The sequence below is a fragment of the Schistocerca nitens genome, chromosome 9, assembly GCF_023898315.1.
Source record: "Schistocerca nitens isolate TAMUIC-IGC-003100 chromosome 9, iqSchNite1.1, whole genome shotgun sequence".
In the NCBI taxonomy this organism is placed as follows: domain Eukaryota; kingdom Metazoa; phylum Arthropoda; class Insecta; order Orthoptera; family Acrididae; genus Schistocerca; species Schistocerca nitens.
In genome coordinates this window covers 493,412,085-493,426,046 of record NC_064622.1, presented here as the reverse complement: position 1 = coordinate 493,426,046, position 13,962 = coordinate 493,412,085, and the positions used below count along the sequence as shown (strand labels likewise).

Sequence of the window (13,962 nt, the reverse complement as noted above, 5' to 3'; positions counted from 1 at the left end):
CAAACTTGACAGAAGTATGGATTGTCACCATCATGACACGATCATAAAGCTTATTTAAGACTAATTCCCCACACAACAAACATGTAAAGCAGTGGTGTTAAATGTATGGTAATAAAATTATGCAATCACCTTCCAGCATCAATAAACAAAATTCAGGAAATAAATTGTGGAATCCTAAAGCATAGACTGCACACCAACTAAAGCAGTGCCGTGAAACAGCAGCAAGAAGGCACCAACTCGCGCGCCACGTTCAGCGCCCCCATCAATGATGATTTAACCAGCCACCCATTGCTGGTAGCTCCATTTCCGTTAAGAGCATCTGTATGGAGTGATAGGAAGATGATACTTAGTCTGCAGTCTGTCAGCAGTAATAGTAGCTAAAGTACTTGCAAGCAGGAGGCACAGGAGCCACTTCATAAAGAGAAGTTACATTTATTTCCTTTTCAGAAATGAAGTATTGCAATAATTTAAGTTTAATGTACAGATCATTTTGGATTCCCACTCTCCTCCTTTGTCTGTGTCAGTGCTGAATTCCACAGTAGTCGACACAGCATAAATAAATTTAAAATGAATGTAAAATCTCTCTAAATAAAATACTGTTATTCCATGATCCAGGAATTTTTTTGACTCTGACCTGCCCTAACAAACAAAAGTATACCAAAACAGTCATCGTATAAGACATTTTCATGTACTGCTTATGCTATCTATAGAAATAAAAGTAAAAGTAAATGAAATGAAAATGTTACTGTTTCAGCATACACGTCTTCTAACCCAATCGTGCGGCACACAGGAAAACAAGATAATGAACTACATGAAGTTGTAGCTGTTAGAAAGCGTGCTATATATGTAAAATACCAATATTATGATGTTCCTGTCTGCTGTTCATAAAGGGCCTTTAAAAAAACTTTGTGAAAATTTTGTTTGATATTTGTGTTATATATGTTTAATATGTGCTTTTATACTGACTTATCTCATGTAATATGTATTTTTGTTTTCACTTATCCCATATCAATTGTAGAAGCTATGGTACTGATTTTATCCATGGGACAAATAATGATAAATAAATACAGTCTTCCAGCAGCCACAAAAGTCTTATGATCTGGGGTAATTACAACAGGCAACATGCAGAATTAACCTTCCAATAGGAAAAGAACTGAATTAAATCTTGAGGGCCTAATTTTGAAAGTCTGTACATTTGTTTAAAATTCAATTTATAAAAATTTGGTTACAAAAATCAATGAAAGGCTTCACAATGCACAGCAAGAGAAAGGTTTCAAACACTTTACTGTTGTATCTAAACATGAACATCCATATCACCCAATTCAGCAAATACAACAGAATCTTTATTACCCTTCCTGCACGTCCGAGTCAAGAGTTGTACATAAAATGGGCTGAGGCATAATAACCAAGTGTTGGAACGACTACTCACAACTCTTTAGCCTTCAGCAGTGTTTTTATGTTTACTGTTCCTTGATCCGACAACCTCATGTTTCAATTAACTCTATTAGTGCTATGTATTGAGGCCTATGTATATGTTTATACCATAATTGGGGTCAAGGTGGTTGGTAGAGGTAGCACCTTTGCTTGGGGTTGACTCAGTACTGGTCCTCACCACCCCAGGGATGAGCTGAGGAGGTATGCACGACCTTTGCCTCTGAGGAAGCTACGTCCAAGACCGTCCGTGCGTGGTGAAGAGCCACATCCTACACGAGGTGACCCTGTTAACGCAGAACACGGCGGATCTATAGGAGAAAACCTTGAAAAAAATCTCACATTCCAAATCCTCAATGCGTCTGTACTCGAGTTGAGCGGCAGCGAGGTCAGCGTCTGTCGATCTAGTAGGTGCGGCTGTATTATATGCTCCAGGAACTGACAATCCCTGGTTCTAAACACCCAGTGGAAACACTGGACCAAAACTTACAAGCTATCATGATTCGTGAGAGTAATGACAGAATTACCCCAGGTGGTAACCAATCCACTCGTTGACAGACGACAACTGGGTTTTCGGATTCTGGGGAACCCGGGCCATCACGATCAGAGTTCTCAAGCAAACTTCGTCCCAAGGTTCCCATGTACATTGGTACCTTTAACATTCAGACCCTAATTCAACTTGGAAAATTACACAACTTAGTAACAGAGCTAGACCAACAAAAAATTAAGATCTTAGCGTTACAAGAAACTAGATTCACGGATGAAAATACAATAGACTATGGAAACTATCGCATCTTCAAGAGCAAGACTGACAAACGAATTGCCAATGGTACGCCACTCCTGGGCATGGCATTTGCGGTGCACAGAAATATATTAGGCTCAATTAGAGAGGTCTCTTCCATAAATAATCGCCTCATGACCATGCGTATCCAGTGCGCCAACAAGAAATAAACATTGATAAATGTTCATGCACCCACAAACAGACAACAAAAAACGCCAACTACAAACTGAAAAATTCTGGACTAAACTTGAAGATGTCATGGCCAAAATTCCCTGGGATGATATCAAAATCTTAATGGGAGATTTCAATGCACAAATTGGCAGAGAGAAAGAACACCAAAAAACTGTAGGAAAATATCCAGCACACAGATTCACCAACAGAAACGGACTGAGATTTATTGAACTATGCCAACAAAATAATCTAAAAATAATGTCTACATCTTTGAGAAAAAAACCTAGAAAACAAAAGACCTGGAGGTCCCCCATACAAGAGATCGGCGAATATCAGATTGACCACATTGCCATCTCCTATTTCGTACAGAAAGAGATCCATGATGTCCAAGTCCGCAGAGGGGCGAACATTGACTCAGACCACTACTTAACATGCATTAAAGTGAAATTCACCCCAAAAAAAATTCTATCCGAAGAAAACACACATGATGAAATTTGACACACGAACAATCAAAGAAACCAATCTGAAGGAGGAGTGGGAAAAGGAACCAGCTGACTCCTGGGAAAAATTTCGAACAAAAATTACAAAGAAGGCAAAAGAACTGAGCCCATTGAAAAAGAACACAAAACACCCCTGGTGGGACTCTGGATGTGAAAAAGCGCTGGAAGAAAGAAAGAAAGCCTTTCTGAAGTATAACAGTAAAAAACCCCAGAAAATCTAGATCACTTCCACAACACCAGAAGACAAGTGGCAAAAACAATCAGGTCAAGAGGAAGTACCTCAAGGAACAGTGTGAGTCTATTGAAGAAAATTTCCGTAACTATAATGTACGAGACTTCTATAAGACCTTTGCTGGGAGAATCAATGGATACGGCTCACGAAATCTATGTTTCAGAAAACCAGATGGAAAACTAGCGCTCACAAATCGGGAAAATTGTGAGGAGCTGGCAAGATACTTTTCCGGACTCCTCAATTGCCCTGAACCTTCTTCAAGATTCCCTCAAGAAACTGCTGTCTACACAAATCCAGAATCCCCACCACCTACACTAGAGGAGATCCAAAGACATATTCATAGACTGAAAAACAACAAGGCATCCGGAGAAGATAATATCACTGCAGAACTACTTAAAAATCTTGGACCAAATTCCCTCAAAGAACTCCCTCAAATCATCACAGACATTTGGCAGACAGAAAAACTACCAGAAGATTGGAAATGCGCCCTAATTCATCCACTGCATAAAAAGGGAGACATGGCAGATATAAACAACTATCGAGGAATCTCCCTTCTCCAAGTCACTTATAAAATCCTCTCAGCTTGTCTTCTCCAACGAACACAAGAACAACTCGAACACAGTATTGGTGAATACCAAGCTGGCTTTCGCCCTCACCGATCCTGTGCAGAACAAATTTTCAATTTGAAGACAACACTAAAATACAAAGCAGTCAGAAACAGTCCGATCATTTGTTCCTTTGTTGATTTCGCAAAGGCTTATGATTCAATCGATAGGCAATCTCTCTTTATTATCCTTGAGGAGCTAGGACTCGATCCGAAAACCCTAAACCTTATCAAAGAAACGCTCACAAACACAACTTCTAAGATAAAATTCCTGGGTGAAATATCAGAGCCCTTCCTGATCAAAACCGGCGTCAGACAAGGTGACGGCTTGTCTCCACTCCTCTTCAACCTTGTCTTAGACAAAGTCATCCGAGAATGGGAAAAAGAACTGAAGAATCAAAATTACTGGAAGCCTATACAACTAGGAAGATCTAAAGATGGTATTAAAATTTCATGCTTGGCATTTGCAGATGACGTGGCCATTCTAGCAGAAAATGAGACCACAGCAATTAAACAGATAGACATTCTCAAAGAATGCGCCGAAAAAGTTGGGCTACAAATTTCCTTCCAAAAAACCAAATTCATCTGCTCAAAATTTGAAACTCAAAAACTGACTACAAAATATGGACAAATTGAGAGAGTTCCATTCTTTAAATACTTAGGCGAGGTCCTAGAACCCACAGGGGGAGAGAAAACTGCACAAAAAGTTCGACTGCAAAAACTGAAAAGAGCATACTGGAAAACCCACAACATCTACAATAAAAAGTGTCTCTCCATTCACTCAAAAATACGACACTACAATACAGTAATCAAGCCCGAAGCACTATATGCCAGCGAAACACTCACACTCCATAGAAAAGGCGACCTGGAAGGCATCCTGAAAGAGGAACGCAAAATTATCAGAAAGATTCTTGGCCCAAAAAGAACTGAAGATGGATACAGGTTACAGTCTCGGAAAACTACAGAAAAATTATCTAACCTCGCCGCAGACATCCGGAAAAGAAGACTAAAATTTTAGGGTCATATCCACAGACTCCCAACACCCAGACTCTCCCACAAAATTTTAATATACATTGAAAAATTGAAAACCATACCCTGGATACAAGAAACCAAAACAGATCTAGCAAATGCACAAATAAATTCTTCAGAAGTTATAAACAGAAATGTATACAGGCAAAAAATCAATAGTTGGAAAGTACAACCGGAGAATGAAGTTTGCAAGAGACAGGGGACAAAATGGAAAGAGGAAAGAAAGAGAATTCATGGGGAAAGAATGAGAGAAGTTTGGAGAATTAAAAAATTGAATCGGAAAAGCTTTGCGTGATCCGTATGGGTCCAATCGCACATCATAATAATAATAATAATTTATACCATAATTGTGTCTGCAATCTTTTTATTCAACAGGCGATCCATTTCTTAGCTTTTATTGTGAATATGATTTCCGCAACATGGAATTAAATGACAGAATCAAAAAACGAACGTAAAACCTTGATGGAAGTTTATGACTGAACTCCCGACCAAATAGAATGAGGTAGGAATATCAAATCGTACTTTATGGGTCAACCAGAAGTAGTGCACGGCCTACTTCTTCTCGTACACGGAGTTAGATTACTACACACTACTTTGAAAATTTCTAGTCTGCCACGTTTACGTAGACTACTGAATTGGAACTACTTCACGACAAGAACAATATTGTACACTTGTCAAACTTCCGGACACACTCATGCATTCCTGTCATCTTTCAGAAACAAATGCTACCCTCGATCAAAGATATCGTGCCGAAATGCATTCTGGTAGTGCTGCCACGTAATTTGTGACGTGTAGTTACTTCCGTTGATAACAAGTCAAGATCATATGTGAAGCTATGTGATAAAACATGACTTTCAAATTGGCGTTAGGATTAAAATTGTGATTGCAGAGGTGGTCGGTGTGTATATTTTCTGCCCGTTGTGTATCCATTTCGATAGAAGTCGGTCCTATTCTTACATTTAATCCGCATGTTGTAGGAGTTGGCCGGTTTGATGAGATTGCAGATCGTGGTAGCTTTCGTTTCGTCTGTCAGTGTAGGAATTGTAGTCTTGCTGCTGTGTATTACTGTAGCAGAAAACACAAGATAACACATTATTCGTTGCGTAGGATTGCTTGCTGTTGTTCCTAATAATGTGATTTAGTTTCATGACATGACATACTTATTCAAGGTTATTTTTTTCATTGGTAATGTAGTGTTTCGTATATAGTGATTTAGCGTTTCTGCTACTTACAGGAGGATTATTGTTGTTTATCAGAGTTAAACACAATTTCACTGTGTAATCTTTGAGCTAAGTGTGTTTCATGCGCTGTGTAGTAGTGTAATTATTGGCTTTAAAGCTATTGTAGTATCAGCTTATGTAATTCCCTTTTCAGTACTGCAGTTGAACAAGTTCAAGTAGCAAAATAACAATGTCTCAACAAACAGGGTATACGGATACTACACCTGTCATTCCAGGTCAGTGTTTGTCTCGTAACGTTCTCGTCGCTTCACTTTAGGGCGTGTATTTTTGAGTAATGTAAACAGTAATTACAGGACTTGGTGCTTCACCAGTACCTACGCTAATACCAAATGGTCAACCTCCTCAATGGACAAAGCCACCAATTTCGTATTCTGCGAAACAGCAGAGACCACCAGTGAATGGGCAGCGGCCTCAAAGTTCAAGTAATCCATTTGCAGCTAATGGAACACAAACGCCTCAAAACCCTGGTATGTTATTACTATACTAGATATTACATATTATGTTCTGCTTAGTTGTTTTTGTTGGGGTGTTTTCGCGACTGTTACAGAGCTAGAAATCAAAAGAGTAACTTCATCAGCCTGATTTTTTTATTCTATTTCTTCGTACCTCTGACATTTTAATTATGTACAGTATGCATCATCACAGTTCTTAGTTTACTGCAATAGAGTGTGATTGACGTGGTTATGTGCATATACTGTGTTTCAAAGCCAGTGCAAGAAAGAGGGATGAAGGAAAATGAATTGTGAGGTTCAGAGAATGGGCAGAGTCATGGGAAAGTTGCCGAGAACCCAAGGTCGGAGGAGATTTATCAAACGGAATGGAAGGAACCAACTCGGAATGCACAGATTTTGTTTGTTCATTTTTATTAAATTTCTGTGTTCTGTAGATCCTAACACGAAGGTGAACGTACACAGATGTGTAATTAGTAAAGCTATATACTAATAAAAAGACAACTGTTTTAAACAAATTCTGTTCCCAGTGATTCATATCAGTAAACTACTCAAGCCCGTCAACTATTTGTGCTTACATAAGCTAGCAAAAAGACTATGACTTTAGAAGAAAAGTTGCCACTAATACCTCACATATACTTAAATGTTTGCTGCAGTTATACCAAATAGGTAATTATGAACTGTTGCTAGCCTAATATTTAAATGTATTTGTATTGATTATCATTACCTATGAAATTATTAGTAGAAATTTTCAGTAGTTTGCACCTAGGTAATCAAGTAAGTTGGAGACACAGCTACTAATTTCAGTTTTGGATCATTCCATGTCAAATCACCCAGGTCATGTCACCCACCATCTCAGATTTACATGAAATTTCATTTGTTTGCATACACTTCTAACCTAAGAACTTCTGGAACTTCCTTTTTGGTCTCAGACTAAAACTATTTTTTTAACTATTGATTTTTCAGGATAGTGATGATCCGGTAATTTCGCTGTGCGAGAATGTCCATGCAAAGTTTTACTTATTTATAGAAACTCTCATTACTCGGGCACATATTAAGCTTTTGATTTGGATTTTTTTTTTTTTCAAAAGTTAAGAGAGCCACATTGTTAACAGAAACACATCTATTTAAACCATAAGGTTACAAAGAAAATTACAAAAACATATTAACATAGGTCACTTTCAAATTTCTAGAAGAATTACAAGAATGTTGAAAAACATTCATGTCACAGTTCTCCAAGCTGCTGGTGATCTAGTTTTGGTCTTAAATAATTCCCAAGGTTGTAGGCTTTCTAATAAAATGAAAATATTAGCTAATGTTTTTTTTCTGAATGGCTACACAGATAAATCAAAAGACTTTATTTTGATGGAAAAATGGGTCATTCCTAATGAGTGCATGTGGGTCCGATGCCCACTGCCTCAAGTTTTCATGAAATATTTTTTACTTGTTACCTTTGTAATGGCAATAAAAAATTTCTTCCATATATTTCACATAGTTTTTGAAGGATATTTGGCAAAGTTTTTGAAAAGCTTACATTGTGTCAGAAGCTTCCATTTTGGATTGCCTTACTTTGGTAAAGAAACAGAGCTTAGCTAATTTTCCACAAAACACCAATATTTTTCCACATACCAGAAAAAATTTATCTTTATGGGAAAAAATAGTTAACTGTCTAGACTCCTGGTAATAAAGAAAATCAACTTAAATTCTTATGGCTCAAATAATAGACCAGTTCTTTTAACTGAAATTCAAATATGATGTGTTTAAAAAACTAAAAAACAGCATGGATTCTGACAAACAGGATTTTCCTTTTCACTTTCAATTAGTTGCTCATAGCGTGTAATTTTACATGCATGTGCATTTTCAACTAGGCCCTACGTAAAATTTTTACAGTTACAATTTTTTAGTTTTCATTTTTCTTATTACATTATAATTCATGATAAATTCAAGTTATAAGAGCATTTTTGGATAAGTCATTGCTTGAATTGCTTTTTAAAAGTATCCCCTGTCAATATCTTAACTTCGTTTGGTGATAAGTTATTAAGAACAGCTGCTTTGACATAAGTGCTTTTCGCTGTTAAAGTTAATCTCGTGTTAACCATATGAAAGTCTTTCCTATGTCTTGTTTCATAGTTGTGAATATCCATGTGTCTTTTTGTGATCTTAGTGTCTTCTCTCACTAGCATTATAGTTTCTAGTATAATCATGGCATAAACTATGAGAATATTGTGTCTAATGAATAGGGTTTTGCAAGACGTTCCTGGTTTTCCATTTGCTATGATCCTCAAGCCTCACTTCTGAAATATGAAAACTCTTTTCATATTAATTTGGCATGTTCTACGCCACAGTACTATTCCATTAGACAAGAAATGATACACTAATCCATAATATGCAATCCTTAGGGATTCGGAACTAAGATTGGGGATAATCTTCTTAAATCATATAGACCGGGTGTCATTTTTTTTTTACAGGCATAATCATCTTGCTGCCTCCATGAAAGTTGATCATCAATGCATAAACCCAAGAATTTACAGTCTGTACAGATTTTTGGTAGAATTTCACCAATCAGTATTTTGTCTGTTTGGACCATATGGTTTAAAATGAATAATATTAGCTTTTTCTATGTTCACTTTTAGGTTTTCTCTTTCAAAGTGAGCTCTTGCCTTTTCAATAAAGTTATGTATCTCTTCAACTAGTGTGGGCTAACTGTCTGCACAGCAGACACCATTTGTATCATCTGCATACATAGTGATCAATTACTTATTGTTAAGAGATCTTGGGGAATCATTTACATAGCATATGAATAGGAATGGGCATAAATGGAACCCTGAGGGACACCAAAGTGTATATTTCTTATACTTGACCTTCTCCTCTCCAATATTTCTCCATCAGAGGATATAATTGTCGTGCACTGCTGTCTACCCTTTAAATACGTTTCTAGCAATTGCATGAGTTTTCCAATTTTTTCTCAGTTTTTGATAGGAGAACGTCATGATGTACTCCATCGAAAGCCGTTGAGAGGTCCAGGAATACTCCTGTTGCTTGGGATTTTTCATTTATCATTTCAAGTACATGATGGACAAATTGTACTGCTGCTGACGCAGTACTTCGATCTCTTCTGAAACCATGCTGGAAATCATCTAATATGTCAGCATTGTCTTAATGTTCCAGGATTTTTTTAATATTATTTTCTATATCAGTTTGTTGAAAGTTGAGATTAGGACAATTGGTCTGTAGTTCTGTATGTGTTTAATTTCCCCCTTTTTGTGTCTTGGTTTAACTACAGCTAGTTTCAACTTGTCGGGGAACACAGTGTCCTTGAGAACACATTTTATTAGATGAATTAGTGGTTTCATCAGTTCGTATTTGCATTTCTTCAATAGATATGGAGAAAGTTCATCTAATCCTGCTGATTTTTTTGTTTCGGAGGCTATCAATAACGTGCAGAATGTCGTGTGTGCTTATTGCGAGTAGTGTACTGCAGTTCTGTTTATAACTGGACTCAGATGTGTGCTGTATGTCATGTTTCATAGATACGTTATTTTTGACAGTATGTATGATATAATTATTAAAAATATTCCTAACTATAAGGGGATCAGAGATATCATTATTCACAGTTAATTAATAATGTACAATTTTAGTTTCTGTTTCATTGCTTCTGATTCTATTTAAAACTGAATGGTAGGGCTTTGAAATATTATCTCCTGCCTTCTTTGTTCTACTTATATTTGTACTGCTTGTAGAGTTCTTTATGTAACTCTGAGTTAGTCAGTCTGTGTAAGCTATACATGTTTTCCATTTTTTCTTTCAGATGTTTTGTTTTAAAATGTAATGGCACAGGTTTTGATTTTAAAGGTTGATTTTTTGTGGATAGCCTACTCACTTTTTTTAAATGGCATGGCTCTATTTAAGTGCTCAGTCAGAATTTCTGTGAACATGTTCCATTTATTGTTGACCCCAATGTTAGTAATAACTGATTCCCATAATTCCTGGCTTAAACTATGTCTTAGTGTGCCCGCCAGGCTAGCTGCACGGTCTAACGTGCTGTTTCCTGAGTGAGAAGGCATGCTGGTCCCCGGCTCAAATACGCTCAGTGGATAATGTCGTGATCCGGTGCCAGCCAGTCCGCGGATGGTTTTTAAGGTGGTTTTCAATCTGCCTCGGCGAATGCAGGCTGGTTCCCCTTCTTCTGTCTCTCAGTTACACTATGTCGGTGATTGCTGCACAAACTCTGTCACCACATGCACGTACACCATAATTACTCTACCATGCAAACATTTGGTTTTACATTCATCTGGTATGAGACATTGCCGGGGGAGGGGGAGGGGGGTTGTCAGCTGGGGGCTGAACCACACAATAACCCTGGGTTCGGTGTGCGATGGTGGCAGGGTGGGTGGACTGCTGTTGCCTGTTTTGGGGTTGTGAACCACTGAGGGCCAAGGCGGGATGAAGCCTCTTCATCATTTCTAGGCCCCCAGTTTGCATACACAATGTCTTAGTGTTGCAGTGTTGTTTGCAAATAGTATTCACCTGTGCTCATATATTTTTGTTGGTTTGAATTTAATATTACATTTTAGCACTAGTGTTTGGCCTAAATGGTTTGAGAGGTGACAATTGAAGTCTGTTGAGATGATGTGGCCATAATTTGTGATAATATGATCATTTGAACTACTATGTGTGTTAGCGATACTAGTCCAAGAAGATCTTTAGCCCCATAAAAAAGGATACATAGCCCACATCAGTTCAAGCAGGCTAGGAAGAGAATCTTACCTTCATAGTCTTGGATGTTGTTGAATTTAGCGTATGTTAGAATGAAGGACAAAGTAAGGAACATACATTTTTTTTTTTGTTTTCTACCAAAATGTTTCTGCTCAACAGCCCTCTGAAGATGACACTGCACATACAATTTTGAAGGTGCAAATTTTGAAAACATTTTAAAATGTTGTCTCTATAACAGTTCTAGACGTTTTATTATTATTATTATTATTTGGAAGATAATTGCTTTATGATTTGGACTTATCTGTCAGAGTTCTTGTACTACAGCAATTTTTTTGTAATTCATGGATTTTTTTTGTTTTTTTTTTTTCCAGAAATGCCAATCGATAAAATTTTGATATTTTTTATCTGTTGATTAGTACCATATAGTTCTACATTCCATGAAAAGGAGAGCTTCCACTTTTCAGTTCAACAGGTTTTATAAACAATTGGAATTTTTGCCATACATAAAACCTGTTTTATTACCACATTATCACATAACAGGCTCATAAAAATCAATACCTAGCCTTATTTAGAATAATCTTAGTTTTGAAAGATGAATAAGAGACTCGTTTTTCAAGCATTTTAAATGGTTCCAAAATGTATGTGAAAGGTCCAAAGACTTAAAGGTTTCAATTTATACAACTTCTGCGCATTTTGTTTTGTACTGAAATTAACCAGTCAATGAACTAAGTGTTTCACTGCTTCATTATCTTCCTTTAATATAGAGATATGCCTTCCTGTTGAACCAGTAGGAACCGGAGCACTTACAATCTTCAAAACATTGTGAACAGGAAGTGAGCACTGATGGCGTTGTTGCTGTCCTTCAGCTGGAAACCTATATCTAGCAGCTGGTCCATGTGGTAACGTAAAGTTCACTACAATTTCGTTTAATTCGTAACTGGTGTCTATAATCTCTGCAATCCGCCAGTCACAGTCGTACACATGCCACAAACATCCCCCTTCCCAGGTTGTGAATCTGAATATTATCCTGCTGTTTCTGAGGACTTGGCCAAAGAAACGAAATTTCTTCTTTCTTGCTCGTTAAAATGTGTGCAATATGAGTTCATCCATCACTTTTGAGTCCAAAAATGTGTCTTCTGAATTCCTTTCACAGGAGTAGTTTGTTTGGACTATTCTTCTTTTTCCTGCTCACAGAATTCTTCAATTTCCTCTATGGACAAAAGAATGAGGGCTGTGGATGTGTAAGATTTCACGACTCTTGTAAAATCCTCAGCATTCTGAATCACAGCTGTATTTGGCCTGGAAAGATTGGCATGGTGCTTCAGCAGACCTACACCATCACAAGGCCCGTTTGCGTGACCAGTAGGACTGTATACCCAGTCGTTTGGCACAAGTGACTTACTCAATTCAAAAAGTTGTTAACAATTTTTAAAATGACTAGGAGTACCATCAGAAATAATGATGATCTTCTCTACTCCCGTTTGCAGTTGAAGAATTTCACGCATTGCTAGCAAAGCATGTGTTGAATCATGTCCTGTGTCATCACTTATAACTGCAACACTTGTGGTCTTGTATTGAAAATGTCACTCCTGTAAAAATTGAAACCTGGTCATTACTCCAATGATACTTCTTGTGGGAGAATTACAGACCAGTTCTCAGCAAAATCACAGTGAAGCACTGAACATAGTTATTTAGCCTGTACACACGATTTCACTTCTGAAACGTGTTGTTGCAATTTCTTCAGATGCTGGTGTGTCACTGCTTTCACTGACCATTTACCAAGTTCATCAATGAAACTGTCAAATGCAACAGTATTCTTAATTAGTATATTTTCCTCCCATGTTGCATGTGTAATTTCTGCAGAGTTATCTGCTATGTCTTCCAGGCCAAGTGTCTGTAAAGATGGTCCTCCTTTTCCAGGGCAGTCACCACATTCTTGAAACGAACAAGTCTCTCGCTTTACATCACAGACTACTAATGACTTCACACGCCCAACCGAGGGTTCATGTTATGTGCTCCAGCAAGTTCTTCAAAGTTGCTGCACAAACTTCAAAATTCGTGCAGTCCGCACATAAACGGACCACCTCTAGGTGGGTGTGGAACTACCCACTTAGGTCGTAGAGCATAAAATTTTGATCTTCCAATATGTGAAGTTGTATTGTTGCTCTTATAAATTGCAAAAGTTTCTTTAATACGGCGAGTCGTGTACCTCATCACTGTTAAGTCCCATAGTGCTCAGAGCCATTTGTACCTCCTCACTTTCACAGCTTTTTGTCCTTTAACTGTTACTGTTATATTTTCATTTTTGTTGGCACTCTGTTGAGAGCAGTCCCATTAATCTTCCAGATACAATGACTGCACTATTTAAACTTGAGCTCCTTCTACAGGATGACCATAATAGGGATCTGGTCTTCCAAAGTCTCCTTTTACAGACCTCACATTTCTTGATTTGTCTACCATGTTCTTCAGTATTAATGGAACATGGTTCGAAATTGTTTTCTTTGGAAAATCTCTCTTGAAAAATAGTTAAAACTTGCACCTTTTCACTGTAGGATGCACAGTATTCAATAGCTGAATTGATATTTGTGAAAAACTCATGCCAAGAGGTGCAAGAGTGCTTTGGTTCATTTTCCTCTGAAGATGGAATTTCTACTTTGAAAAGTGTGGTGAGTTTTGCTGCAGTGTATTCACCCGTAGCTTTAGTAATTTTTTCTGCACTTTCTTGGTGCATAGAGCGTAGGACTCAACTTCACTGACCACGGTTTCTTAACAGGACTAGCACCTATCTCTGTAGTTGACTGATTCAGG

The 13,962-nt window shown here is 37.6% G+C and overlaps 1 protein-coding gene across 2 annotated transcripts in view; it reads left to right on the top strand.

Annotated features, from left to right (window-relative positions):
- Positions 1-5,536: 5,536 nt before the first annotated feature.
- The window catches only part of LOC126202957 (protein transport protein Sec24A), a 159,820-nt gene continuing 151,394 nt past the window's right edge, over positions 5,537-13,962 (top strand). The window contains exons 1-3 of one of the 2 annotated variants that reach the window (XM_049937077.1): positions 5,537-5,646; positions 6,123-6,204; positions 6,301-6,456. In XM_049937077.1, the coding sequence (XP_049793034.1) occupies positions 6,159-6,204; positions 6,301-6,456 (202 nt within the window). In that variant the 5' untranslated portion in view covers positions 5,537-5,646; positions 6,123-6,158. Of the gene's footprint in view, positions 5,647-6,122; positions 6,205-6,282; positions 6,457-13,962 lie in introns of both variants that reach the window. The other variant, XM_049937076.1, reaches the window with a different exon arrangement.